The sequence below is a fragment of the Rhipicephalus sanguineus genome, chromosome 2 (assembly GCF_013339695.2).
Source record: "Rhipicephalus sanguineus isolate Rsan-2018 chromosome 2, BIME_Rsan_1.4, whole genome shotgun sequence".
In the NCBI taxonomy this organism is placed as follows: Eukaryota; Metazoa; Arthropoda; class Arachnida; order Ixodida; family Ixodidae; genus Rhipicephalus; species Rhipicephalus sanguineus.
In genome coordinates, this window is record NC_051177.1 from 9,893,529 (window position 1) to 9,920,694 (window position 27,166).

The 27,166-nt window shown below is 49.7% G+C and overlaps 1 protein-coding gene across 1 annotated transcript in view; it reads left to right on the plus strand.

Moving 5' to 3' along the window:
• The window catches only part of LOC119382397 (protein dachsous), a 466,009-nt gene that overhangs the window by 18,946 nt on the left and 419,897 nt on the right, over positions 1-27,166 (plus strand). The window contains exons 3-7 of the mRNA XM_049412138.1: positions 5,128-5,314; positions 6,581-6,815; positions 10,010-10,663; positions 11,217-11,460; positions 22,458-22,755. Of these exons, the coding sequence (XP_049268095.1) occupies positions 5,128-5,314; positions 6,581-6,815; positions 10,010-10,663; positions 11,217-11,460; positions 22,458-22,755 (1,618 nt within the window). The remainder of the gene's footprint in view (positions 1-5,127; positions 5,315-6,580; positions 6,816-10,009; positions 10,664-11,216; positions 11,461-22,457; positions 22,756-27,166) is intronic.

The window sequence follows — 27,166 nt, forward strand, 5'->3', positions numbered from 1 at the left end:
GGCGCCCCTTATGGTCCCTTGCCCGACGAAATAACTGGTAAGCAAGCGACGACAGGCCTCGCACGCTGAGCGATGTTATCGCATGTGCCCTTCGCGCGACGGTGACAGCCGGGTCGTTTCATCTCTGCTTCAACCGCGTTCGTCCCTAGCGCTAGCGCGCATTTACTCGCACGTGAAACAGACGATGCGTAAGCGATGATATCGGTTTGGACTCTGTACAGATCAGCGGCGACCGCAAAATCCCGCTGACAGTAGGCAGTTTTAGAATAGCGTACGCTAAGTTAGCGTTTGCGGCCCGCTATTTTCGTCACTTAACGGGAGCCCGCAAGCGGTTAGCGTACGACGCATGCGCAGTTGCGCGAAAAGCCAACGCAAAGCTTTGCGTACGCTATTCTAAAACTGCCTAGTGTCCATATAATTGCTATCGCAGTACCCCCCCCCCCCGCGGTCGGCATACTTCATACCCCCCCCCCCCCCCGGTTGAGTAGATCTCCCGGATTCCGTTTCTCCAAACTTGGCAGGTATGCAATGTCTAAAACGGCAATATTATCAACAGCAGTGCCCTACTTACCGAGAAATTAAGCTAAATGTATCACACGATGAGCGCCCCGAGCGGCAAATTTTCAAAATGGTCCCGATGACGTATGAGAGTCTGCCTACAACTAATCACTAGTAATCAAACTAGCAGCAATAAAAAAAGAACCTTCCGTGCATCAAGAGACATAATAAAATGCTGTTTGTTCGTTTGTTTGATTCATGGAAAAAAGAACCTCTTTGGCGTTGCCATGGGGAACGGCGCGCGTGGTTCAAAGGTTCCGTTTTCGCCGAACTGCGCTTCGCCCGGCGCCCTGCTTCACTCACGCGGTCGCATCTCAGTGGTAGTTTCGGTATCGCGTACTGCCGCGTGTGTCTTGCGCGTTCGTGAAAGTCGCTCTGACAGAAAGTTTGACAAAATGCCGCATGCATGTGATGTTGCCGGATGCCCAAATGGTGCACGCCGCCAGTACACGCCGCCTCGCAGTAAAGGCGGGCAACGTTGGGCACGGCAGCAGTGACGTATGAAAGACTGATTTCAGGCGGGTGATTTTAAGTGCGCTAACGCGATGCGGACCACTAAAACGTGATTTTATTTCAAAATAAGCACTTTCGTGGCACAAAAGTAGCACTATGAGGTTTCTGGACCGCTATTTCAACAATCAACGTCGACTTAATATTTGCCTTTAGTGGCCCTTTAAGGTACATTAGGTGAGAGACCATAGCACTGCCTGTCAGGCAGTAAAAGTTGATGATGGCATATGCAATGCCATTCTCTCCACTTGGTTTGTGCTGTGGGAGGAAGACCCTTGAAACACGATTATCTCTTAAGCATCTTTTTTTTTTTGCACAACATCAACGCAGTGAAGTTTCTCTCATTATATATTTTAACAATCAACTTAATATTTGCCTTCAGTGCCCCTTTATGTTCCCCCTCAGCCCCCTGTAACCAAGGCTGAGGATTGGTTTAGCTGATGACACCTTGAGGCAGGGTTTTAGATGCGAAGTATCTTAAGGCGTAGGGGACGCGCATGCGCTCGAGCTCATCGCGGCGTTGCGCAGGAGAGAATTTCGGCATGTCTAGCCCGCGTTTCAGAGGAAGAGGTGGTGGTGGTGGTGGTGGTGTGCGGCGTGACCACCCTTACTGCGCATGCGCATACCCTCTCCACACACCTCCTCTCCACTCACCCTCCCCCCTCTCCACTTTCCATCTCCCCTTCCCCTCTCCACATTCCCTCTCCACATTCCATCTCCCCTTCCACTCTCCACATTCCCTCTCCCCTTTCCCTCTCCCCCTTTCCTCTATTCCTCTGAAACGCGGGCTAGACATGCCGAAATTCTCTCCTGCGCAACGCCGCGATGAGCTCGAGCGCATGCGCGTCCCCTCCGCTTCTCTCTCCTCTCCCACGTTGCCCCCCTCTCGCCCGCCTGTCGACCGCGTTCCCCGCTCGCCCTTTGAGAATTAGCGGCCAGGCTAGATGGAAGATACGACGCGCATAGTGTCCCTCTTCGCGTTCCACGACGCGAGGTCTGTAGCATGCCCAACGAACGCCAACGGAACGCGATCGTGCAAGTGCTCCGGCTTCGCATCGCCTCATGGTCCCCTTTAGTGGGAGATGGTGTAATTTTTTCATTCGTGCATTGTTTTGGGAAGGAAGGCCTACTGGTATTTAATCGTTCTAGTATGTGGTGTCAGAATACATTTGTTGTGCACTGGCGTCCTGTCTAATGCATTTTACTGATTTTCATGTAGGGGTGTAGTCTCATTTGAGTGCGATTGTAAACAGTGTTATACAACATTTGCTGACTGTAGTTGGGACCGAGATTCTATGTCTTGTCACAACTCGTTAATGGGAGGCAATCACCGGGGTGATTCTAAGGGCCCCCCCGAAGTGCACCACGAAAGCACAGACAGTTTAAGAGTAAGTCCTTCTAGCACACCAGCAAACGCCAGTTGTGGTCCCAAAAATATGAGTCATAGCCAAGATTTGACAGCACAAGAAAGTATATTTGCAAGGGATGCACACTTAGCTGATTAAATCTGAATACAACTCAGATGGGTTTAACGACAATTGGGAACAATTATTGTGCTCAGATACTTAAAGTCCTTTCATATTGACCGACTTGTCCAATCTAGCAATCCCCAGCTTCCAAAAACGCACGCACACGGGCTCACGATGACTGTAGTGCAGACCAGTGGTTCCCTTTCAGCACTCTGTGATTGCATGTCCTTTCTTGGCATCTGGGAGACTTCTATTTCTTCAACAAACTCCTTCGTCATCTTACAGCACTTCTTCTTAGACTGAGCGACTGACGGCACTACATCGTAACACAACACTTCTCTGGCTGACCTAAGCATCTTCTCGTCTCTTCCCTCTTATATTGGGTAGTGCACAGATTTAAGAGTCTTCAACGTGACTCATCTGTGCATAGCACAAGCACAACGATGACCTGGGAAGGAGCGAGTTCCTTCTTGCACGATCGTCTCGCGGCGGAGGACGCATCGGCAGTAGTGGCCTTGCTCAACATGGCATTGTGTCTCGACTTCTCAGTTGTTCCAGCCTTTGCGCGAGTACTTGATTCGAAGCGCGCTGGCTGTCAGCGGGGTGCCTTCTCTGGAGGCGGTGAAGGGTGCGGGTTGGCATCTTGTATTGCAGCGCGGGCTCTGTTGGCGCCGTGATTTGACGCGGCATTTGAATGCAGTTGAAGTGCTCATTTGTGACATGTCTGAAGCCTGGATTCCAGTCGGAGATTGGCGACTGAAATGTGCTGATTTTGAGCATTATAGATGATTCCAAGTACTTTTCTTTGTGCATTTCCTATAATGTGTGGGTCCCAGGAATGCCTGATGACACTCTTGGATTCTCTGGTTATTTCGAGGCATGTAAATTTAGGGAATTGTGTTTGTAAGAGCAAACCATTCTGGCTTTAAAGAACTGACAACATGAAGTTGTCATTCAGGTAATCTCACTGCAGCAGTTGTTCGGTGGTTATCTATCAGCATGGGAATAAGAATTCATAAAATGTACCTCCTCTTCATGTTTAATTATCCCAAGTTCCTAAAGGTCATATACATTCACAGAAGGACCCATCATTCGTTTCTGAATGATTGTGCTTGTATTTATTTCTAATTCAGTTGAGTATTGATATTGTGTTTTCCTTTCTGCTGATCTGAGCATTGTTTTACTATTTTTAATGTTTTTCTACATTGCAGTTTGCAGGTTTATTTCGCTGCCAATAAATGGTCAATAATTTGTGAATTTGCATGCCACAAGGAATTCAACCACAGCTCTGCAAGCATTTTTACAGTTTGAAGAATAAGTTGGAAGCCTCTGCTCATTACATTTTTACAGTTTTACAGCAGAGCTGTTGGGGTAGAGGTTCGCCATCTGTCGCAGATGGAGAATCATCTCTTGGTCCTCTTCATTGCCTTCCTTTTCTGCTTCGCTCCCAGAACACATGCGCCGATTTGTTTGTAGTGGGATACTCTGATGGGCAAGTGAACGAGTACAGAGAGGGAGAAAGAAATAGACAAAAAGATTGTTGGCAAGGCGAGATTCAAGCCCGCGTGATGTGAAGGCGCGCATCATAACTTATCCCGGTTCGCTAGCAGAGCCTTGTAAAGTATAGGTCCATGTTTTTGGAGTTTATTTCTGTGTCTTTCGGAGTTTATCTTTTGGCGGGAAATTTTGCGTTACTTTCAATACTCCAATATCTTAGCTCAAGCGATGTCGGAACACGAAAACATCAGAATACACAAAGCATATTTTAGTTATCTGGAATTTTTGAACACACAAACACGTGTAAACACAAGCACAAGTACTTGAATACAAAAAACCTGCGTTTGTGTGTCTTACAACCTTGAAGCTTGTAATAAGCGCAAGCATACTTTACGAGGTCCATATATTCTATGTGTCTGACACGCCCCGGTGCCGCCAGGGGACCGTATGTCGAGATGTCTGTCTCGCTGCAGGGGCCCTACATGTGTTGACATCCCTCGCTCTGTGCACGACGAGACCTTTGTTAAATACGTGATGGGTACGGTCTACAGATACTGTTGGCGTGAGGAAAAGTTTATACCAGCCAAAGCGGCTGATGTACCAATAACCGCTTAGAGCATGCCCTTTCTATAAAGAACGGAACAGGGCCGTATTGACCATTAAAATCGGCGTTTATTGGATAAACCCGAATTGCCAAAAATTTTACCGGCAAGTGTTTATCGCATTTTTTGGATTTATCCGAAAGCACGGGGCCTTAAGTATAGTGTAGCAAGGTGGTGGGTGTGAGGAGGATGGAAAGGAGAACGAGTACAGAGAGAGGGGGGAGGGACAGAAAGGAAGAGCTCGAAAGACAGAGAAATAGATAGGCATTGAGGAAAAAAACAGAAAGACACAAAAAAAAACACGAAATCATGGTGATGTATAGTATTTTATGTCAAGGGATGAGAGAGGGGAAATGCCTAGCCAAGCCAGGGCCAGCTAGGTGCCCACCGGTTCTGCTATGACCCAGCGTAGCGTGACTTAGTGCAAGCTGTGCTAAATTTTCTAAAATGAGGGAACTGCTGTAGTACAAGTAGAGTACCCTGTCTCCCAGGTGTCCGCCTCTGATCCTGACTGTGGTGTGAATGCCATGGTGAACTTCACATTGGGTGGAGGAGCCAGCAGTGACTTCCGCCAGCACTTTGCTGTGCATCCCAGCACTGGAGAACTGTGCTTGATAGCCAGCCTTGACCGGGAGCAGAGGAGTTCCTATGAGATCCCCATTGCTGCCACCGACCGAGGTCAGATCTCTTTGGGACTCAATGCTAACACTGTACGACATGTATGAAATATATTAGCTTGATTTTAAAGTCTTCGTCTGCAAGCCAGCCCCACCAAATGAACATGATGAGTCAACACAGTTCACAGGGTTTGCGAATTCTGTGTCATGCATGTAGCAGAAATCGATGAAATTGCTGTCTTCATTCTTGATGTGCCTCAGGTGAAACAAGTTCTACTTGCAGCTGAATTGTTGAACTGGAAATCTTCCCAGCTGGAAAGACCTTCGGTTCGATAATTCAGCTCAAAGTGGATGAATATCCAACGAGAACTTTGTCAGTTTCTGGCTGGAATTTGGCCATATTCCAGTTGGATTTTCATCCACATTGAGCTAAATTATAGTGCTATAGGTGCTTTCACTGAATTATGGAACCGGAAAGATTTCTGGTTGAATAACCCATCTGGAAGTAGAGCTTTTTTCATTTGGGGCACCGTGGGCAACTGGCAGTAGACAACAGTGTTGCTGCTAGCACGTCATGAGTTGGACCTATGTCAGGCTGTGTTGACACATCACTCTAAAACCGCCGTCTCGATATTAAAAGCAAAAATGTTTTTTAGAGGCGTCCTTGGGCCTGGTGAGAAAACATTGCAGATAGCAGACACTGCTGTGAACATATCAGCCAAATCTTGCAGTTGTGTGCGGCAAGGAGGGCCTACAAGCGGAGTTGCCCTTTTCTCAGGCTGCCGGTGCCTGCTGCTTGACGTCAGGCAGTGGGTAGCACGGCATTGGCCAATAGCCGGCGTAAATCAAGAGTGGCATTAGGATCAGATGCACTTTTTGCATAGTGTGCCGCTGCGTGTCAGTGCCGTGCTGCACATTCTGTTAATATTGCACCGTGGGCCACAGCGGGATTCACCACGGGAGAGAGGGATGGCGTTTCATCATGCACGCTCAAGATCATGATGTGCGCTGATGCAATTTCTTGTCCTCATGCCATTCATTCTTGTGTAGCTTCCAGTGCCTTCGTCATGCCAAGAGGAGAGAGAAAGTGCTTAAGCCCCTATAACTCCACTCATTCGAGAAATTTTTGAGGCAGTTGATTCATGAGGCACTCCGGTACTGAGGTCATTCGATGATTGCTTGGAAAAGTGATTCATGACCCCTTTAATGCAGCAGAATTTAAGATATATTGAATGTATTCTAAGGCACCTACTGTTTTTATTTAGAGCTGCCGCTATATGAAAATTGAAGCAGTGACAGTGCTTTCAGCTGCATTGGTGTGGCGCAGGTGGCCTGAGCACTATGGCCATGGTGAAGGTGTACGTGCGGGACGTGAATGACAACCGGCCCATCTTCTACCCCCGCGAGTACAACGTGAGCCTTCGTGAGCAAGATACCCTGGCCACACCCATAGCAGTAGTGGTCGCCAGTGATGCTGACTCCGGGTCCTTTGGAAGCGTCTCTTACCACATTGTCAGCGGCAACGATATGGGCATTTTCCGAGTTGACCCTACTTCAGGCAAGTTCCCTTACAGGATTGGGAGCTGATGGGAAACCGTACTTGAGATGCAGATATTCATTGGTAAGATAGATGCCAAAACATGAGAGGCTTCAGCAGTGATGGAATAATGAACGTCGAGGTTGCAGGTGCTTTGTATTCATCTACAGCAGGCATTCTTGAAGGGAGCTTGCATTGCTCTTAGTTTAGAATCTCCATAAAGGTAAAATGTCCAATACGAAAACACAACTTCGCTTTTTTGAAAACAGTCAGCACAAAAAGAATAGATAATGAAAGCCAGAATTTACTCATTTCCTGTAGAGTTTACTGCATTAATAGACAAAAACAATATTTTATGTAAAGGCCAGTGCTACCACGGGTCACAATATATTGCGTGCACAAGTAATCTCTCAATGTGCCATCAACACAGCAGCCTGTTGTTCCAAGTTTGAGATCTCAGTGCTCCCACTCTTGCGCCAAATGCACCAAATTGCGTCAAACGGCATTTTCTGCGCCATCCTGATGAAAATGCACGATTTTGCGCCTAAATGTGCCAGAACGTTGCCTCTGAGACGGCATGCACAGCCCAGTGTTGGAGGTCATGGCTAAAATTAGCGACAGCGTGAAACGTGTGCGGCAGTAGTGGTCTCCAGACGTGCGTGACGTGTTTAAAGAAGCGGCATAATAAATTGTGCTCGCCGTTATCGATACTTGCATGCTACTTGAGACGTTTTCGAACCGCACGGCATGTGTGCCTGCTTGCCGTACTGTGCTGGCAGTCCATCGTGCACAGCCATGGATTAAAGAAAAACTTAGCAGGGAGCACGCCTAGCGTCCACAAGCTAACCTATTGTAAACTAATCTACTGTTTTACCGGTTGATTGACTGCGCATGCGCAGTAGTTCGATGCAAACTGTTAACGTCTGAGAGTGTGTGTTTATCTGCACAAAACGCGACTCTTGCGAAGCATTGTGTTCTGCTACGATTACTTTTTACTTGGGGTGTGCTACCACATGAATAGTGAGTGCACAAATCATTCGACACGCGAGTGGTATGTCTAGTATCCGATTGTCAAGATATGAAAGAAAGGTTTGTTGAGCGGCCAAGCCTGCATAGTGCCATGCAGAGTGGATACCCTCGAGCTTGAGGTCGTCTAGCGAGTGTTTCACTTTTGTTTTCGGCACAAAAGAAGCGCGGAGCACGACGCAGATGGGCTGATGTAGCAGACTTTATCACGTGGTGCGCGGTCCTTTGTCTGTCGTGCAGATTGACCTTACGATAACCCACATGTTGTAAACTTGGTATAGCCCTTCTGTATTCTTCGCATGAAGCCGATTCCCACAATGCGTGGGATCTGCTGAATTTTTTGGCTCTGAGGGCTCACTCGGACTCAGACTCTTCAAAATTTTCTCAACCGGACTCTACTCACTCACCAACATAATACTCAGCTGGACTCACTCAGACTCACAGCTTCACCTGAGTCTGAGTGAGTCGATTCATGAGTCCGTTAGTGTAAAATTAGCTTTTTCGATGATAGTGTCAATCCTCTTTGACGCCAATATCTCACATAATCGGTGCTCTACGATATGCCTCTTGATCTTGTACCTTCAAGTACAAGTTGTCATCATATATATCATATATCATCATTCTCATATATCAATCCAGTAAGGACATTTTTATGAAATACGTGACCCACACAGGATATTTTTATCAAGAACTTCCCATGAAAGAGATTGCAGGGGGGAGGTTGTGGGATCTGAGAGGTGTGTAATCGCCGCTCTTGGGGCACACGGAAGATAGCAGACGCGGTCGGTTCTACGAAACACTTTCTCGTTTATTACCCGTTTCTTTACATACGGCGAGCTCGCCGGCCGAATCCTGTTACAAACTAGTTACTCGCTAAAACTCATATAATGACAATGAATATCCGGATAACATAAGACACACTCAAAACAACATAAGACATAAAATACACCATAACACAAGACAGCATAAGACAAGCAATAACCGCGAATGCGGCGTCGCGAGGACGCACGACTCACTACTACGAGGGGCCCCGAGGGAAACGAGCCGCGGTATCGTCCCCCTGCAGGACCCACCGCGGGAGCCGCCGTCCACGCAAGCCGCCAAATCCCAAGAGACTTCCTTTTTCCCGCCCGGCGGCCGCGGCTGCCTCGCTCGCTTCTCTCCGGTGGCGTGGCCGTCGCTCACGCGCAAACCCCAACACTCGCGAGCCCAGCGCCACTGCCTCCGACGGCCTATCCGCGAGGCGCGCGTGCGCCATGAGGCGCAGACAACTTTACAGGGGCTGATAGCACCCCCACAAGGTCATGGCACCCCTTCTCATAACTCATGCCTCTGATAAATAAATATTGAGGTGGCACATGAATGCTAGTGTGCTGAGATGTGTGAATAGACTTGAGTATGAACAAAAGCCGATATAAGGCTGATAGTAATGCTGTAGTTGAGTAGATAGGCCCATAGTCAACAACAAAAGGTGGAGCTCATTGGACTCACTCAAGAAATATATTTTGCGCTTAGGGCTCACTCGGACTCAGACTCACCAATATTTTCCTCAACTGCACTCACTTGGACTCACGCTCACTAAAATTTTCTTCAACCGGACTCACTCGGACTCAAACTCACCAAAATATTACTCACCTAGACTCAGACTGAGATTCATGGCCCGATCTGAGTCTGAGTGAGTTTGCTGACCTATGGTCATGTGACATGTCTAGCCAAGTGTAGCCAAATCTAGGCATACTTCATACTATTAGCAAAAACTTAGCCTCTCAACAAAGGCTTGGCAATACTAGCAAAACTTAGCTAGGTCGAACACCAGCTCCGCTGATGGTTCCAGCCTTGCGCCACTAGTGCAAGCTGCGCTTCTTGCTAACTAAGAAATTAGTCTGCACAACAGTGCGTGCACCACCATTACGTATGTTGAAAGTAAAGAAGTGGGGCATGGGCTCAGGAAGAGGCGCGAGAGAGGAAAAGGAGGGAAGAGAACGAAGTGGGATTTGGAGCTAGCCCTCATGAAGTAAAGACGTGTTTCAGATCTACGACCACGGGTCCACATTATTTATATTTGGTGCCGTGAAACCCGGGAGTGGTCATTCGTAGACTTCCATGACTTCGGCCGAGCGTCTTCGGAAGGTGTGTGGGACTGTCAGGGCCAGCGTCTCAAAGAATATAAAGCTCCTGACAGGACTACTGCAGGATCCCCGACACCGAGGCGCGCAAGGTCAACAGGCAAGTCGCCGTTTTGAAGGCTAAGGAAACTGAGCTCCGCCAGCTAGACAAGGGCATTCTCGACCTCACGCAAGATGAAGCTATTGACGGTGAAATCGAGGGTGCAACCGACTACCATGAGAAGATTCTATACGCGATCACTGACGCACAGTTCTTCATGTCTCAGTGCCAACAGTCGACGTATCTCAGCGACTTGCCTCTGAGCGGACCCTCTAACGACCGGGTAGCAGCCGCCCAGAGCAACATCGGATCTGCTTGTGCGCCGCAAGAAACTGTCAGTACGCTGCGTTACCGGTCTGTTGCACTTCCGACTCTTCACGTCATGACGTATGCCGGCGATTTACGTCAGTGGCAAGAATTCTGGGACCACTACAGCGCCACCATTCACAATAATACCGAGTTGCCACCAATCGAGAAATTCAAATATTTACTGACATACCTGACGGGAGCAACCAAGCGAGCGATCGAAGGCATCAGGCTGGCAGACCACAACTACGACATTGCTGTCAAGACATTGAAAGATCGTTTCGGTCGACAAGAACTTCTGGTGCACGAACACATCAACCAGCTTCTTGCACTGTCACCAGTAAGGAGTTTCAAGGAAGTGGAGAAGCTACGGATGTAGCATGACACCGTGCATTTCTGCGTAAGTGCGCTCGAAGGCTTGAAGGTACCACCTGACCAGTACACTGTGGTGCTTAATGGAGTTATTATGAGGTGCTTGCCAGAAGACTTGGCTTTATTGTACAGACAGAAGAAGAATGAGGAGAGCACCCAGGAGACCGACACCTCAGCTGAGCACACAACACCTGAAGCAAGAACGCACAAGGCAACTAACATTTTGTCGTTTCTGAAAATCCAGGTCGAAGTGCGTGAGGAAGGGAAGCAAGAAGCGCCGTCGTCGCATCCTCGCCACTCGACCATAGTACCTGATGACACAGATTCGCCAACAAGTTCTGCACATGCCATTCCATCAGCATCTGCGCTAGCTGCGACGGAAACCCTACAGCAGCGAACTTCGTCTTGCGTACTGTGCAACAGCAGAGCTCACAGCCTCGCAGAATGCACGGCCGACAGTTTGCCCACCAGCTGTGATGACTCCTTTGATCTCCTCGGCGGCAAAGCTAGCAATCCTGCTGTGTTTCCTCTGGTTTCTTCGCATTTGGATGCACAGCCCACCGTTGGACACACAGCCTGAACATGAGGTCTTGGAGGAAGTGGACTGCTTGGAGGAACTGGGCGAGGTTGTGACTGAGCAAAGGGAGGAGCGTGTAGACAAGGAAGGGAAAGCGCTGCTTCTGCCTCGGGGAGCGAAGTGGAGGGCCCCGAAAACGAAATCGAAGCATTACCACCACCACGCGAACCTACTGTGCGAGCATCTCAACGAGCATATTCCTACAGAGCAGCAGGAGAGCCAGGTAAAGGGACTCGCCACTGACGTGGTGAACCCATCAGAAGAACAAGCGTCGACCTCGGGAACCTTCTCGAAATTCGGGATTTCGCAGGGTTCGGGCCGCAGCAAGAAACGCAGGTATCCAGGCACTTCGTGGAGAAGACTCCAAAACGCTGCAGTAAACCGTCTGCAGGAGAACCTGAATGCGGATTACACCAGCAATGCCACAGCCTGATGCAAACGACGGAGATGCAAGTGCGCACCTCATTTACATGTCGGATGAGCAGGCTTTATCACAGATTGGCGTCTGAGAGGCGGTGACCGTGCAAGAACAGCTGTCCGAGTGATGTGACTGCATCACGGACGAGGTAGTCACAGCCTGTTCCGTTTGTGTGGCAACGGGCCACGTGGTGAACCACCCGACACAAAAGTTGTATGCATTGGAAGCCGCGAAGCGACTTGTATGATGTTCGTGCCTTCCCGTTGGAGGATGTTGAAAATAAAGAAGTGGGGCATGGGCTCGGGGAGAGGCGCGAGAGAGGAAAAGGAGGGAAAAGAACGAAGTGGGATTTAGAGCTAGCCCTCATATAAGTAAAGACGTGTTCTAGATCTACGACCACAGGTCCTCGTTATTTATAACGTAGTTGCATTTCGTCCACAGAATCTCCGGTGAGTGCTACCGGCCATCTTTGAAAAGGAATGTTCGATGACTTGGCGATCATGTTGGCAGTGCAGCTGCGGGGTTTTAATGACACTTCTCATTTCTTGTGTGCCACCATATTAACTAATAGTTGTTCTGTTGTCATTGGCATGGCCATGCCCTAATTATAAGAACAGCTTAGTTTGTTCTACTTGTGACAATTACTTCACCGATGGTGTACAAACTCGATTGATCAATGGCTGTGCTAGGACTTGTGGAGATAGGCTTTGCACGAAGCTTACCCTGCGAGGCGACCGGGAAGGGACGCGATGTTCTCCACTGCCGCAGCGAACAAAGACGCTACAGCCGGGTTCGTCGACTCTCTGACACGGCGCAGAAAAGGCACTCGAGGCAGGTGGTCAATAAACACGGGTTTATTAACCCGAGATGCAGCACAGTGCGACAGTCACGGGCTTGCAGGCCGTCAAAGGGAAACTCCGCAAGACCGATCGAGTACGCATGCCAGCGGCGCTACGACTGTCACACAAAGGGAGCAGTCGAGCGCACGGACGAGAAGCCGCCTGCCAGAGCAGCACGTCAACCTCTTGTGCGGGCCTGAGAGCATCTGACGCGCGAGCCAGCGCCAGACAGAAGCGGGCTCTTGGGAGCCCTTGTCACTGGCGGCCAATGAGGACCGGCGAAGCACAGCGACGTATGCTAACGTGGTGGCGCGAGCATTTTCCGGACATGTCCGGACACGTGGCATCGTGCGGTGAAGGCCGACGCATGGCTAGCACCAGGCAAAAAGGCCTGGCGGCATAGCCACGGTAGCCATGTCGCCGATTAACAGTGGTTTCCGGCACTTGAGCCGCGCAGGGCCAGCACACGCTAGCTGGGAAACGAGGCACCAAAGGGGAGGGCGCGCTCGGTTCCCAAATTTTCCCCTCCTAAAGACAGAGGCCAGCCTGTGAAAGAGGCTGTCCGAGGCCAAGTGGCAAGGTGTAAGGTGTAAGGCTCAACAGAATCTAAACACTGGTTGCATAAACGGGAAATCAAGAATGGGAAGAACCAAGGAAAGAGAAGTTGCCTGCAAGGAAGTCACTATGCCGAATATGTAAATTTAAAGCCTGTCGGTATAACGACGAGAAGTGAATTAGAGGAGACATTGTCCGCTATCATAAGTCAAATTAATGTGCATAACATCTGTACAGCCGGTCTCTGTCATTGTTTCTCCGTCTGATCAGTTCATCCAGATAGTAAGCGTGGTCCTCACTAGCGCATTGACGTATGACCTCGACACTAGTGGATAATCCTACCACGGACGCACGCTGCCCATTCGCGACACCGACCGAAATGGACGTCCATTACGTGCTGTCTACGAAATGGACAGACGTGGAGGTGACGGCGATAGACGAACATTCAAGCTATGCCGTGCCGAATCCCAGAGCGAACTAACCTTAATGTAAGCATCACCACTCTGAAGACAGACCAATAAAATATAACAAATGCAGTGGTGCGAGACCTCGTACCTCTGCGCCGGGGGTTGCCAATCTGTTTACACGCCTCGGTCGTCGAAAGCTGTAAAAGAGGTGGCATGTGAACTTGGGCCAAGCACTTCTGGACCATGCGAAGTGAACTCTTCCCCCCTACCCTTGGGGCAGCAGCGCCCGGCGCTGCTTCGGACCCCACGCGCTCGTTGCAATACCAGCAACGTTACAGCGCCGGTGCCCGTGCAATACCAGCAGGTCCCGGCGCATCGCCTCCCGCTATATACGGTCCTCACTATATACGTCTGCTCGGCGCGTTTATTCTTCATTGCTGGGTCTCCAAAGCATTTCTTAATTTCCTCCACAAATTGGTCCCAGGTTGTCAAAGTCTCTTCGTGGTTCTCGAACCATACCAACGCAGTGAAATCTAGGAACAGTCCCACGTGAGACAGTGGCTAGCCGCATTCCAATCGTTCGATAGGCTCACCCACTGATAGTGGCTAAGCCATTCGTCCACGTCATCGCTGGGTTTCCCTGTGAAGGTCCGTGGCACCCTGTAGTCGTAGGGCGATGACCTTGCAGGTGGCTGCTGGTTGTCTCCATCCGAGCTCATTTCTTGAGGTAGTGGTGCCAAGCCCGCTAGTTGACGGCTGCGGCGAAGCCCGTACTGTTGCGGTTCCGTTGTTAGAGGACGGTGTCTCTCCAATACCACTTGGTTGTAGCTAGCTTGCCCAGCACCTTCCACCACAATTGTGGTGATGGAATGGATTTCTTTACAAGATGGGTAATGCAGAGGTTTAGTTCAGCGAAGAAAAGTCAATGGCGCTGCTCGCAAGGCAGTCCAGCCTCGTTCTCCTCTTTGTCAAATCTTCGCTAGCGCGTTCAAATATATATATATATATATGTATATAGTGGGAAAACAATCACGCCGACCCCGATAGAATAAGGAATGATGAGACTATGAGTTTCGTTGGTTTGGCACTGTATATTTTCACTAACGTTTCGTCTGGTGGACCAGATTTTGTGAAAACGACAAAGTCTGGTCCACGAGACAAAATGTTAGGGATAATATACAGTGCCAAACCAACGAAAGTCATAGTCTCTTTCTTTATTCCTTATATATATATATATTATAAAGGCGTTTATTGACAGCACTAGTCGACGAAGCACAACGGCGACAGTCAAGACAGAGCGCGGGCTCTGAGCGCGAGGAGCGGAGCCGAAGGGGACGACCCACTAGAAAGCGCTCGAGAGGGCGACCCATTACAGACTAACAACGCTTCGCTACAATTACCCCGGGTACGAAAAAGGGAGCCGCCTGGCGACCTAACTGCTTGTCACTATGAGCGGGTCATGATAGGGCTTAAGGCGCTCGACGTTGACAATGTCGCGCCCTCGACGGCGCATGTCCGAAGATGGTTCAATGGGCTCGATCAGGTAGTTGACCGGGGATGTGCGTTCGACGACACGGTAGGGGCCGTCGTACTTGGGCAGCAGTTTGGAAGAGAGGCCAGGTGCAGTGGTAGGGACTGAGAGCCATACGAGTGCTCCAGGGCTGAACGTGGGCGAAGAAGTGGTGGTGTCACCGCGAATGCTCTTTTGCCGCTCTTGGTCATGCGTAGTAAACGTCTTGGCAAGCTCCCGACACTCCTCAGCAAGTCTGGCTGTGGCAGAAATAGGCGCACACTCAGACGGATCCGGCTTGTATGGAAGGATTGTGTCGATTGTGTGCGACGGGTGTCTGCCGTACAATAAGAAAAAGGGGGAGAAACCAGTAGTGCTCTGAGGGGCGGTATTATAGGCGTAGGTGACGAATGGCAGAATGGCATCCCAATTGGTGTGATCGGCGGCGACGTACATCGAGAGCATGTCGCCGAGCGTGCGGTTTAAAGCGTTCGGTGAGGCCATTCGTCTGCGGGTGGTAAGCAGTAGTTTTCCGGTGAACAACGTGGCACTCTTTCAGGATGGCTTCGACGACTTCCGACAAGAAGACACGACCTCGATCGCTGAGCAGCTCCTGGGGTGGACCGTGACGCAGCATGAATCGGTGAAGCAGGAAGGAAGCAACATCGCGCGCTGTAGCCGCTGGGAGGGCGGCAGTTTCGGCGTATCGCGTAAGGTGGTCAACAGCGACGATGGCCCAGCGGTTACCAGCCGACGTTAGAGGAAGTGGTCCATACAAGTCTATGCCAACGCGCCCGAACGGCCGGTCAGGGCAAGGCAGAGGTTGCAGAACTGCCGGCGACAGGTGCGTTGTTGTTTTGCGGCGCTGACAATCAATGCAGGAGCGAACGAACTTCTGCACGTAGCGGTACATCCCTCGCCAAAAGTACCGTTGGCGAATGCGGTGGTAAGTTTTCGATACCCCAGAGTGTGCGCACTGCGGATCAGAGTGGAACGATTCGCATATGTCGGAACGCAGACTGCGGGGTATTACGAGTAGCCACTGGCGGCCGTCGCCGTAATTGCGTCGGTGGAGGAGGTTGTCGCGAACGGCGAAATGGTGGGCTTGACGACGCAACGCGCGAGTGGATGGTGTTGCCGATGGGTCAGTCAGCAAGTCTATCAATGAGGCGATCCAGTGATCCTTGCGCTGTTCAGTAGCGATGGTGTGAATGTCGATAGAAGAAACGGCATTGTGAGACACTGAGCTATGGGTATTGTCGTCAGGCAAGGGGGAGCGCGAGAGTGCGTCGGCGTCAGCATGCTGGCGTCCATTGCGGTACAGCACGCGGATATCGTAGTCCTGCAGGCGAAGTGCCCAGCGGGCGAGGCGACCTGAGGGATCCTTCAGTGACGACAACCAGCATAGTGCATGATGGTCCGTGATCACATCAAATGGGCGACCATACAAATAAGGTCGGAATTTCGTAAGGGCCCAGATGATCGCCAGGCATTCCTTTTCGGTGACGGTGTAATTGGTCTCGGCTTTAGTAAGCGTACGACTTGCATATGCCACGACATATTCAGGGAACCCTGGTTTGCGCTGCGCAAGGACAGCGCCAAGGCCAACACCGCTAGCGTCTGTGTGTATCTCTGTAGGAGCCGTAGGGTCGTAGTGGCGTAGTATGGGAGGCGACGTCAACAAACGGCGGAGCTTTTCGAAAGCGTCGTCGCACTCGGACGACCATGAATGGAGGGGCCCGTTACTTCCGAGGAGCTTCGTCAGAGGCGATATGATAGTCGCGAAATTTCGAATGAAGCGCCGAAAGTAGGAACACAGTCCTACGAAACTGCGCAGTTCTTTGACGGACGTAGGTTTCGGGAACTCGGTCACGGCGCGAAGTTTGCCTGGATCGGGGAGAATTCCGTCCTTGGACACGACGTAGCCGAGGATTGTCAGCTGCCGTGCTGCAAATCGGCACTTCTTTAGATTCAGTTGCAGACCGGCGTCGCTCAAACGCGTCAAAACATGCCGTAGGCGTTGAAGATGGGTGGAAAAGTCCGGAGCAAAAACGACGACGTCGTCGAGGTAGCACAAGCACGTGTGCCATTTCAGGTTGCGCAGAACGGTATCCATCATGCGCTCAAAGGTGGCGGGCGCATTACACAGCCCAAACGGCATGATGTTGAATTCGTACAGGCCGTCGGGCGTGACAAAGGCGGTCTTCGGTCGAGCGTCGTCAGCCATAGGTACTTGCCAGTAGCCTGAGCGCAAATCGAGGGATGAAAAGAATTCGGCGCCTTGCAGGCTGTCAATCGCATCGTCTATTCGCGGCAGTGGATACACGTCCTTACGAGTGATCTTGTTGAGTCGTCTGTAGTCGACACAGAAACGCACAGAACCGTCCTTCTTCGCAACAAGAACGACAGGAGACGCCCAGGGGCTGTTGGAGGGTCGAATAACATCGCGTCGAAGCATGTCGTCGACTTGCTCGGTGATTACACGGCGTTCTGTGGGAGATACGCGATATGGACGTTGCCGCAGTGGCAGGTGGGCGCCAGTATCGATGCCGTGCGTAACGGCCGACGTGCGACCGAGAGACGTTTGAGCGACATCGAAAGAAGAGCGAAATTCTTCCAACAGGTCCAGAAGTTGGGAACGCTGGACCTGCGTAAGGTTGTCAGCTATGGTGGAACCAAACACGTCAGCGGGTGATGAACCAGACATCGAAACAGCACTGAGCGTACTGGAACTGCGGCCGTGCGTGTCATCGGGTTCGTCCATAACTTGTGCGTCTTCGATGGGTTCCACGCTGCCGAGACATTCCCCTCGCACCAACGTAACACTGTACGGGGAGGGGTTGATTACAAAAATAGAGGTGCTTCCCTGAGTGACTTGAACGGTCGCGAAAGGCACCAGCAAGCCTTTCCTCGTGCAAATACGGTCATATGGCGAGAGGAGTGCAACGGTGTCGGATAGACTGGCGCAGTAGACGGACACCGCCGTGGACGAGTTTGCAGGCAATTTGATGTCGTCTTTAACGAGTACCTTGCTCGCAGCCGATGGACTGTCTTCCGGCGTCAAATTACAGAATGGTGACAGCTCTATTTCGGCTGGTGCGCAATGAATGACGGCGTCGTGGCGGGAGAGAAAATCCCATCCGAGGATGACGTCGTGAGAGCAGGCAGGAATTATGATCAGTTCGATGGCGTACATAGCGTCCTTAATCATGACGCGGGCTGTGCACACCGCTGTAGGGTGAATACGTTGGGCGCTGGCTGTACGGAGGGAGAGCCCGGAAAGTGGCGTCGTCACTTTGCGCAGTATTCGGCTAAGCTTTGCGTCCATAACGGATACAGCGGCTCCAGTGTCGATAAGGGCAGATGCACGAACACCGTCTACAAACACGTCTATCACGTTCGATGGGCCTTCGCTGAGGGCTTTCGCAGTTCGATCGCGTCGCAGCCCTTGCCTCGTGGACTGCGACGACTAGTTTTCCTGGTCGCGTGGGACCAGACGTGGCCGCATCGGGGACAGTGAGCGGCGTCGTGGTGACGGTGAACGGCGGGTAGAGGGCGCTGGGCGAGACGGCGGTGACATAGGCTGCGGTGAATCGTAATACGGGCGGCTCGACTGGCTTGGCATGGTTGAAGCGACTGGGGGCGACTGCACGCGATTGCAATAGCGGGCGACGTGACCGGCGCAACCGCACGCAAAGCAGATGGGGCGGTTGTCGGAAGTGCGCCATCGGTTCGCCGGGGTGGGTCCCATCCATGGCCCAAGACGCGGTGGACGGGGCGGCGGCTGATAGGACTGCATGGTGGGCTGCAGTCGTGGCCTAGGAATGACGTCGGCGTACGCAGCCGGCACACTCGCCTGGAAGGCCTGTGGTCTGGTGACGACTTCGGCGTAAGGATGTGGGGCAGACACAGGGATCGCTGGGGGTGGCCTGGCCACAACTTGCGCGTAACTGAGTGGCGCAAGCGCCGGAGGTGGCTGGTGGTATTCCGGCATGACCTCCGCGATTTCCTGTTGAATAGCGCGGCGTAAGGGAGGCAGCAGTGTGGTGGACGGCTGTTCAACATGCTGCGACTGAGGCAAGGTCAGTAGAGAAAACTGGCGGGCAATTTCCTCGCGCACAAATGACTTGACCTCGGCGAGCAAGCCCGAGTGATCAGAAATGGCCGACAAGCCAGCGAGGTCGGCGTCGCGTGATGGAGGTCGACGGGTCAGCAACCGCTGCCGGCGCAGCTCCTCGTAGCTTTGGCAGAGCGTGATCACCTCTGTCACGGTACGAGGGTTCTTGGCGAGCAGCATGGTGAAGGCATCGTCGTCGATGCCTTTCATAACGTGTCGGATCTTGTCAGACTCAGACATGGTTACGTCGGCCTTCTTGCACAAGTCGAGGACGTCTTCGATGTAGCTGGTAAACGACTCACCGGTCTGCTGAGCTCGTTCACGTAAACGCTGTTCGGCTTGCAGTTTACGTACGGCAGGTCGGCCAAACACGTTGATGATGGCGGTCTTGAAATCGGACCACGTGAGGAAATCGGTTGCGTGGTTGTTGTACCACAGGCTTGCCACACCCGCGAGGTAGAAAACCAGGTTGCTCAGCTTTCCTGCCTCGTCCCATTTGTTGGGTACGCTCACGCGCTCGTATATCGCGAGCCAGTCCTCCACGTCAGTGCCATCCGCGCCGGTGAATATAGGAGGGTCGCGGATGCGGGGGGAACCGGAGCATGGTGTCGGTACAGGGGGAAGCGTTTGCTGGGCGGCGTCTTGAGGCATGGTAGAGGGCACGGTACGGGATCGAAGCGCCAGGGGCATCGAACGGACCGAAGCTGGTTGGACGGCGCAGCACTCTCCACCAAATTATAAAGGCGTTTATTGACAGCACTAGTCGACGAAGCACAACGGCGACAGTCAAGACAGAGCGCGGGCTCTGAGCGCGAGGAGCGGAGCCGAAGGGGACGACCCACTAGAAAGCGCTCGAGAGGGCGACCCATTACAGACTAACAACGCTTCGCTACAATATATATATATATATATATATATATATATATATATATATATATATATATATATATATATAAAGGAAAGGAGATTACTCTTAAGGGTGGCTTGATATTGAATGTTTAGTAAAGACCGTTGAAAATTTTGTGTTTACCAGAGATAAAAAAACTAAATTAACAATGATTTTTTGCACTAGAAATCTGCTCCAAAACTAACTTGCATTGCTCCAAAACACACCTTTTGATGCTCCGAAGCTGCTCCAAAACAGCATTATTCCTGCTTCCTGAGCTGCTCCAAAAGAATGAAGCTCAACCTGCATTGTTTCATGCGCACACCAAGCTGTGATCCTGTTGCCGCACGGAAAGGCTCAAAGCAAGTGGTACAGAGGGGCACTTCAGAAACTGTGCAAAAAAAAAAGTACACAATGTGCGCCTGCGTCTGTTCTGTGCCAGTGGCTCTGTCTGACCTCTTAGCATACACCAACCATTTTGGCTCATTTCTGTATCTTCGGTCTCTGTAGATAAGGACAAGCACCTCAGTTATGCCTGCATTTCCGCCCGTAGATAAAATTGTGGCTATGAATCAGGCCAGCCACGTCAATGTGGTGTCACCGAATGCACTGAATCCTGCAAATGCATTCGTGAACTCCATACAGGTCTGAGGCAGGCCCGTAGCCAGGGGGGGCCCTAGGAGCCTGGACCCCCCCCCTGAAATTTTGATGAAGTAGGTGTTTTTACCAAAAATAAATAATGAAAATAGGTGTTTTTCTGTAATAGCCAAGGTTTTTAGCAAGTGCCCCCCCCCCCGAAAAATATTCCTGGCTACGGGCCTGGTCTGAGGTATTAGGTTTTCTTCTAGATCTTATATATTCGTCTTCTCTTTCGCGCCCCGACTGTCTAGGGCATCGATGTAGACGTAGGAATGCTCATCAAACTTGAAGACGACATTTATGTATGCCAGTTATGTAGTTAGGCTTAGCAAGGAACTGCTTCAGTTTTTGTTTAAGTGTGCTTTGACAGGGTTATTGGCCGATATACTGCTCCAATTTTGAAACAAAATCCAGAGTTTCATGCTAGAACTACTACTCTCGAAATTCAGAAGAGGAGAAACATACCATAAATTTAGAACTTTTCAAATATTTCTACGGAACAAAACTAATTTAAACTCAACGTATCACCGGTGCCACATGTCGTAAATGTGTGAAATATTCTTTTATTGGTTTCCTAAATGTTTCTGACCTATGGCAGCAGAAAATCATAGCGCTGATGGTGGCACGCAGTGGTGGAGGAAGTGGCGAAGAAGAAAAAATGGGACAGGTTCATCCCATTATTCCTCAAGGGGTTAAATTTCAATTGGGAGCTCCGCAATAAAAAAAAAGAAAGTGAAGAAAGCCACTGTCTTCTCTGTTTTTATTGCGCTCTCTATTAAAGCTGAAAGCTGAACCTATGCTACAATATCTGCTACAAAATGCTCTTGATGATTCCCATTGCATTTGCAGAAAAAATAGGTCAGTATGCCGCTGCCGAACAAACATTCATCGTACCCAGTATGTCCGCTCAACTGTTTCCACTGGAAGGCTCTTTTGCACAAGGAATTACTGTAGGTTAAAGTATGCTTTTTAGCGAAGTATGTGCCAACAAAATGTAGGTATTTGCTACCTAAAACGCCTTGCTGTCGATTCCATATACGGGCAACACCACCTAGATGGCTGGCTTGGGCCCTTGTCGGGCCCGATCTGTGGTGGGGCCGGGCCAGGTAGGTGAAATATTTTCTCGGGTTCAGGCCGGGTCCGGGTCTTGCTTAGTCTGCAGGCCGCATTCAGGTGGAAAAGCTTAAATGAGTGCCGAGCCCGGGCCAGGCCCAAGCCGAGAATCACGGCCCGTCCAGTGCTCTAATTTCCGACATCGTTTGCTTACTTTGCCAGCCAGGACTAAAGTATCGATGAAACATTGTTTTCAGGTGCGTTCCGCTATATTTGTGTCAAGCATTCCAGCCATCTAACCACTGTTGATGAGTATAGTGATCATGGAATTTTGTACCCATATAACCAATGACGACTGTAGTCGTGAAGCACAAAATTTTTTCATACAGTGAACATAACTTGTGTTGCATGCCCTGACACTAGGTGGACACACATTTATGTCTTGTTTTTCACTATATTGCTGCCACCTCTGAGAAGCCCGTACATAACATGGCTGCCTCGTGGCCACGGGAATAAAAGTGCACATAAAAGAAAGTGTTTTGACGATTCTTCACCATACAACAGCTCTGCAGAGTTTGGTACAAAAACGAAAAGCGACATCTTCTCACCTGATTGGTCTGATGACATTTGGGCCACGCAATGAAGCCTTCTTCAAGCTGTTTTTTAATGCAATTTGGGAAATTAAAGGAACCCCATTGAAGTGAATTGATGGTGCCGTTCTATTCACAAAAGAAATCTGCAAACTGAGTGAGAACATAACTGTGGTAAATTTTTCTTCTTTTGTCCCGATCGTGAGACAAAGTGGCCCAAACGCCATGTGCATGAGTGTTTCACTGCAGGGGAGCTGCTGGTGGTTGGACGGCTGGGAAGGTCGCAGCCGCTGCATGAGCTCCGGCTGGCCGCACAGGATGGGGGAGGTTTGCAGTCACTGCTCAATGCCCGTGTCTATGTCAGTGTGCTGGGTCGGGGTCAGCAGCCACCCCTGTTCCAGCGACCGCGTTATGCGTTCCAAGTGCGTGAAGACGCTGCACCACGCACTGTCATTGGCACTGTGGCTGCTGCTGCTGCTGCCTCTGCCACCACCAGAAAACCGGGTGAGTGTCTTGCATTTGCTCCTTTTGTTGTTCCCTGCTTAGCTATGTTGGAGCTACTAGCATAACAAGCACGGGATATGATGAGTTGTTCACTCGCCATGGTTGCTGCTGTGCACAAGGGTGAAGGTTCCATTCCTGGCCACGGCAGCTGCACTTCAATGGGAGGGAGATGTACTAACATTTAGGCACGCAGTCAAAAAGCACTACCATGTGGCTTGTAATCATATTGTGGTTTTGACACGTAAAACCCAATAATTGAATTTTACAGTGTAAGCTGCCAAGGGCTCATTCTGATAGCCAATTCTGTTGGTGACATCTTGTGCTGCCATCAGCGTCCGTCACAGCTATCACGAAAAATGAGAGAGAAAAAAAAAGAAAATGTTAAGTTCAGGCTGGTTCTAAACACGGGCACTTTGCTCGGCTGTCAGCTGTACTACCTCAGAGCCAGGCAGATCTCGCAAGCTATTCCAAACAAATAAATTATAAATTATGGTCCTGTTATATGAAGAGCAGCTATGTAACTCTGCATGTTGCATAGTATTGCACAGCGTTATGTGTGTGGATTGCATGATAGGTGTGTGCTTTATAGAAGCCCACTTATTACAAATGGTTCCCGCAAAAACCAGAATATAGGTTGGACTGGAATAAAGGTCAACCCCCACCCCCCCGACTTCAAACTACTTAAAATCGAAAAGTACATGGAACGGCCAAAGTGTCTGAAGTCGTCTTTACCATGAAACAAACACGATTTCAAGTGGATCACAGTGAAAAATGCCATTTATTTACACGTGTGTTTACACGCAAGTTCCACACACCAGAAGGCCAAAAAATGGGCCCAAGCATTATCTTCGTGAAACGTCGCAATCATACTGACAATTTCAATTTGGATGCACATTGAGGTCACCGGTAGCAATCGTGACACATGCGCAGCTCCCGGATAAAGCTTGCAAGCTTGGTCTCCATCTCTAGATATACTGCAGTCTGACCCCGAAACAAAGTTTTCTTTTGATTGCTGCATGTCGTGATGTGATCCTACAGCGAACGCCAGTAGCGAATGCTTCTGTGGTGCACTCGATCTGCCTGCCGATCATAGCATGCGTGCCACTGTAACCAGAGCTGCCAGCATCGGGGGAAGCAACAAAGGAAAAGTATCCGGTGAGATAAAGCCGTGAGAGCACCCGTGCAAAGATAAAATTTCAATTATGGTTTGTGACTCGCAGCTCGCATTCGCCTGCACTAGCGTCCCAACACATCTTTCACACACTTCCGACTCACAGTGTGCTACCAGCACTGCGTGGGTGCTCTACCAGTTGTCAGCCAGCAGCTCAGAGCACAAATTGGAGAGTCCCTCCACAGTTTTCTCCACCATAACAGATTACTTTGCAGTGTATTAAAATATGGCTTTTATTTTGCATGTATGTACCCACCCCTTATGTAATACCCCTTCAATGGGGTCTTTAAGGAATAAAAATGAGATGAAAATAATTGACAAGACAACAACACAAGAGCGCGCAGTTTGCACTCGGCCGCGCAAAGCTAAAGACACAGCGAAGCTGATCGATGGTCTGCTTATTGTAGTTGTAGCCAGACAGGACTTGTTAGAGCTTGAGCTTGGTAGTAGCTCAGTTGAATTTGGCTATATCGAGGTTAAACTTTGTGTGGCTAGGTTGAACTTCGTATTAGGTAGGCTTGGCAGGGGCTACGCCTAGGCGGTTATTGCTGTACTTGTGTCTTTAGCTTCCTGCGGCCGAGTGCAAACTGCGGGCTTTTATTTGACTGAAAGCCTGGCAGAATCTGGTTCGACTGGGGCTACGCTTAGATTAAACCAGAGAGAGAAGTGTCGACAAGTTTTTATTAGTAATCGTCATCGTAGTCGTTGTCGTCAAAGTCGTCTGGCAGTGTTGTTGTTGGGTTGCCGCTGCCTTTCCTGCATAGCAGCGAGGCTTGCTTCGCGGCGAAGCTCAGCGTCTTCTTCGCGAGTCATACACCATGTCTTCTTTAGTGTTGTCGTACACCTTACCCACGGAGCATTCTGCAAATTTATTTGCATGTTTCACTGCGCATGCCCGTCTCCTTATACTTGACATTTCACTAAGGCGTTCATCTGTCAACCTACATATCTGGCCAACTTTGCACGGTGCTGATAAAACCACATCCACACCATATCTCAACCCAACTTTTTTCAGCCCGTGAGATATATTGTGGAAATATGGGATGACAGCCGCTCTTTTCTTTTCTTTCTGTTTTTCTGGTTTCCCTTGCTTTTGTTTTACTTTCTGCAGCAATTTTTCACACACTGATGAGATGACGAATTTTGGTAACCCCCCCTCTCGTGAACCCAATCTCGAACCGCCTCCTCAACGGCAGGGTATCGTCCAGACTTCGGTCCGCAAAAGGGACGACGTGTAGCAGCGCATGTGAAGATCTTGGTTCTTTGTTTTCTCCATTTCCTCACGCACTTTTCCGACACATCAAACTTGCGCCCTGCTTCAACGTTGCTTTTCGACTCTGCGTAGAGGATCGCTTGCCTCTTGAAAGCAGCGTTCTACTGTTGCCGGCGTAGTGGTGGCATCTTGGCGTCCGTTTGGCAGCGTCGCAAATTGCTCACACCACTGCTCACAAGTGAAGCGAAATGCAGAAATGGCGAACAGGCGTGAGTGCAAAAATACGCGAGGATGCTTGTTGGCGCATGTGACTGGTCATGTGGTTTAGTTCCCCGCGAAGTGTTGCCAGCCCACACGGCACTGCCAGCTTTTCTGTGGAACGCCGATGGTTTGTCAACGAATCGTTTCTATTGTATGAAAACAAAACTGCAGGGCGCATCGCAATGTAAATTCCTCTTTATTCTAGAGCATCGTTTGCCCTCTATCAAAGGTTTGAAATGCTGCTTTCGAGACTGTGTTTCCCAAGCAGTTCGCATTAATGCCACGTAGCGGTGATTTTTAAACATGCTCCGTAGTTCCACCTCGCGTGGTTGCGCTATAGTTTCGCGATCGTCGTGGCAGATCGCAAAATGTCCGGCTCTGGAAGCAGCGCGCGTACGTTGGGAGATAGCTGTTGCCGCGACTCCGCTGCCTCTGTGGCTGATGTTATCGATGCGTTGAATAGCAGGAAATCCGAGGACGACGACCTTTCGTCAGACCCCACAGATAAGTTGACTTTATGATTCCGCGTATAGGTCGACTCCGATTATAGGTCGACCCTCGAACTTTGGAAGGTCATTTTATGAAAAAAAACGTCGACTTATAATCGGCAATATACGGTATATTTCGGTTTTTACAGTAAGCTATGGTTCGTCATCATCAGCTACATCAACATCAACGGTGAACTGATACTGCGCTAGGAGTGACGTGTGCATCTACTTGAGCGCAAATACTGCAGTTGCATAGTTTTGCCTTGTGTGTCACACCACAAAAACTGGGTATAATGTGGGCATAACAAAGCTACACATCCACGATTAATGATCATCATCAGTAGCAGTGGCCTTCTACTGCTATAGGAGGTGGGGAAGGGGGCTTACATGTGCTACTGGTGTTCCTATGTCATGAAAGAGTAATATACTGATACGAAAAAAGTTTTGCTCTTTAGTGTCCCTTTTAACATGTACATTGGAAACCGGATATATTGAATTCCATTGGGGCTGCACACTGGTTCGATATATCAATAGTTCGAGATAAAAAATTGCTCTAATATAAGCTCCTAATAAAACCTCTTCAACAAAAAAAAACAAGCTCCTTGATCAGTTTTTCATCATTTGTCCAGTCTCTGACATTTTCCTGAAATCGCAACCAATGAGAGCCATTTGTCTGTCGTATCCAAAAGCAGCTAGGTCAACAAGTACACTTTATTTTATGAGCAAATAGTAACACCGAAAAAAAGTCAGTAAGCTTCAGTTGCTTCTAGCCGTAAGCCAGAAAATCCATTATGCTTATCTTTATTTTGACCAGGCCGCAAGTGCAGCCACTGCGGTCTCATAGCAACTACAGTTAGCTTGCAGGGGCAAATGGGCACAAGCTGTGAAGTTATTGCAACACACCATTAAAAATATGCGCAGTTGACTTGTGGCACAACGAACCTTAACCCTTTGAGACGCCACCTATGAAGAACTATCTGTAAATGCGTCATGTCGATACAATGTTATCTCAAGGCACTCGATATTACATTGCAACAAAAATAACGTCATAATACGTTAATTTATGCATGTTATAGTAATCAATTGTAATTACATTATAATTAAATATCTATTTATCCTGAAGCCATTCATTCTCTGGTTTTGCATAAATAAAATGAAATCTCAGGTTAAAAATATAACGCAAATTCGTTTTCGGTTATGTTCATCCTGAGCAAAGAAAAATTGTACTTTTGATGTGGGTCGCGGGAAGCGGCAGGTCGCACGACTCGTCGATAATGG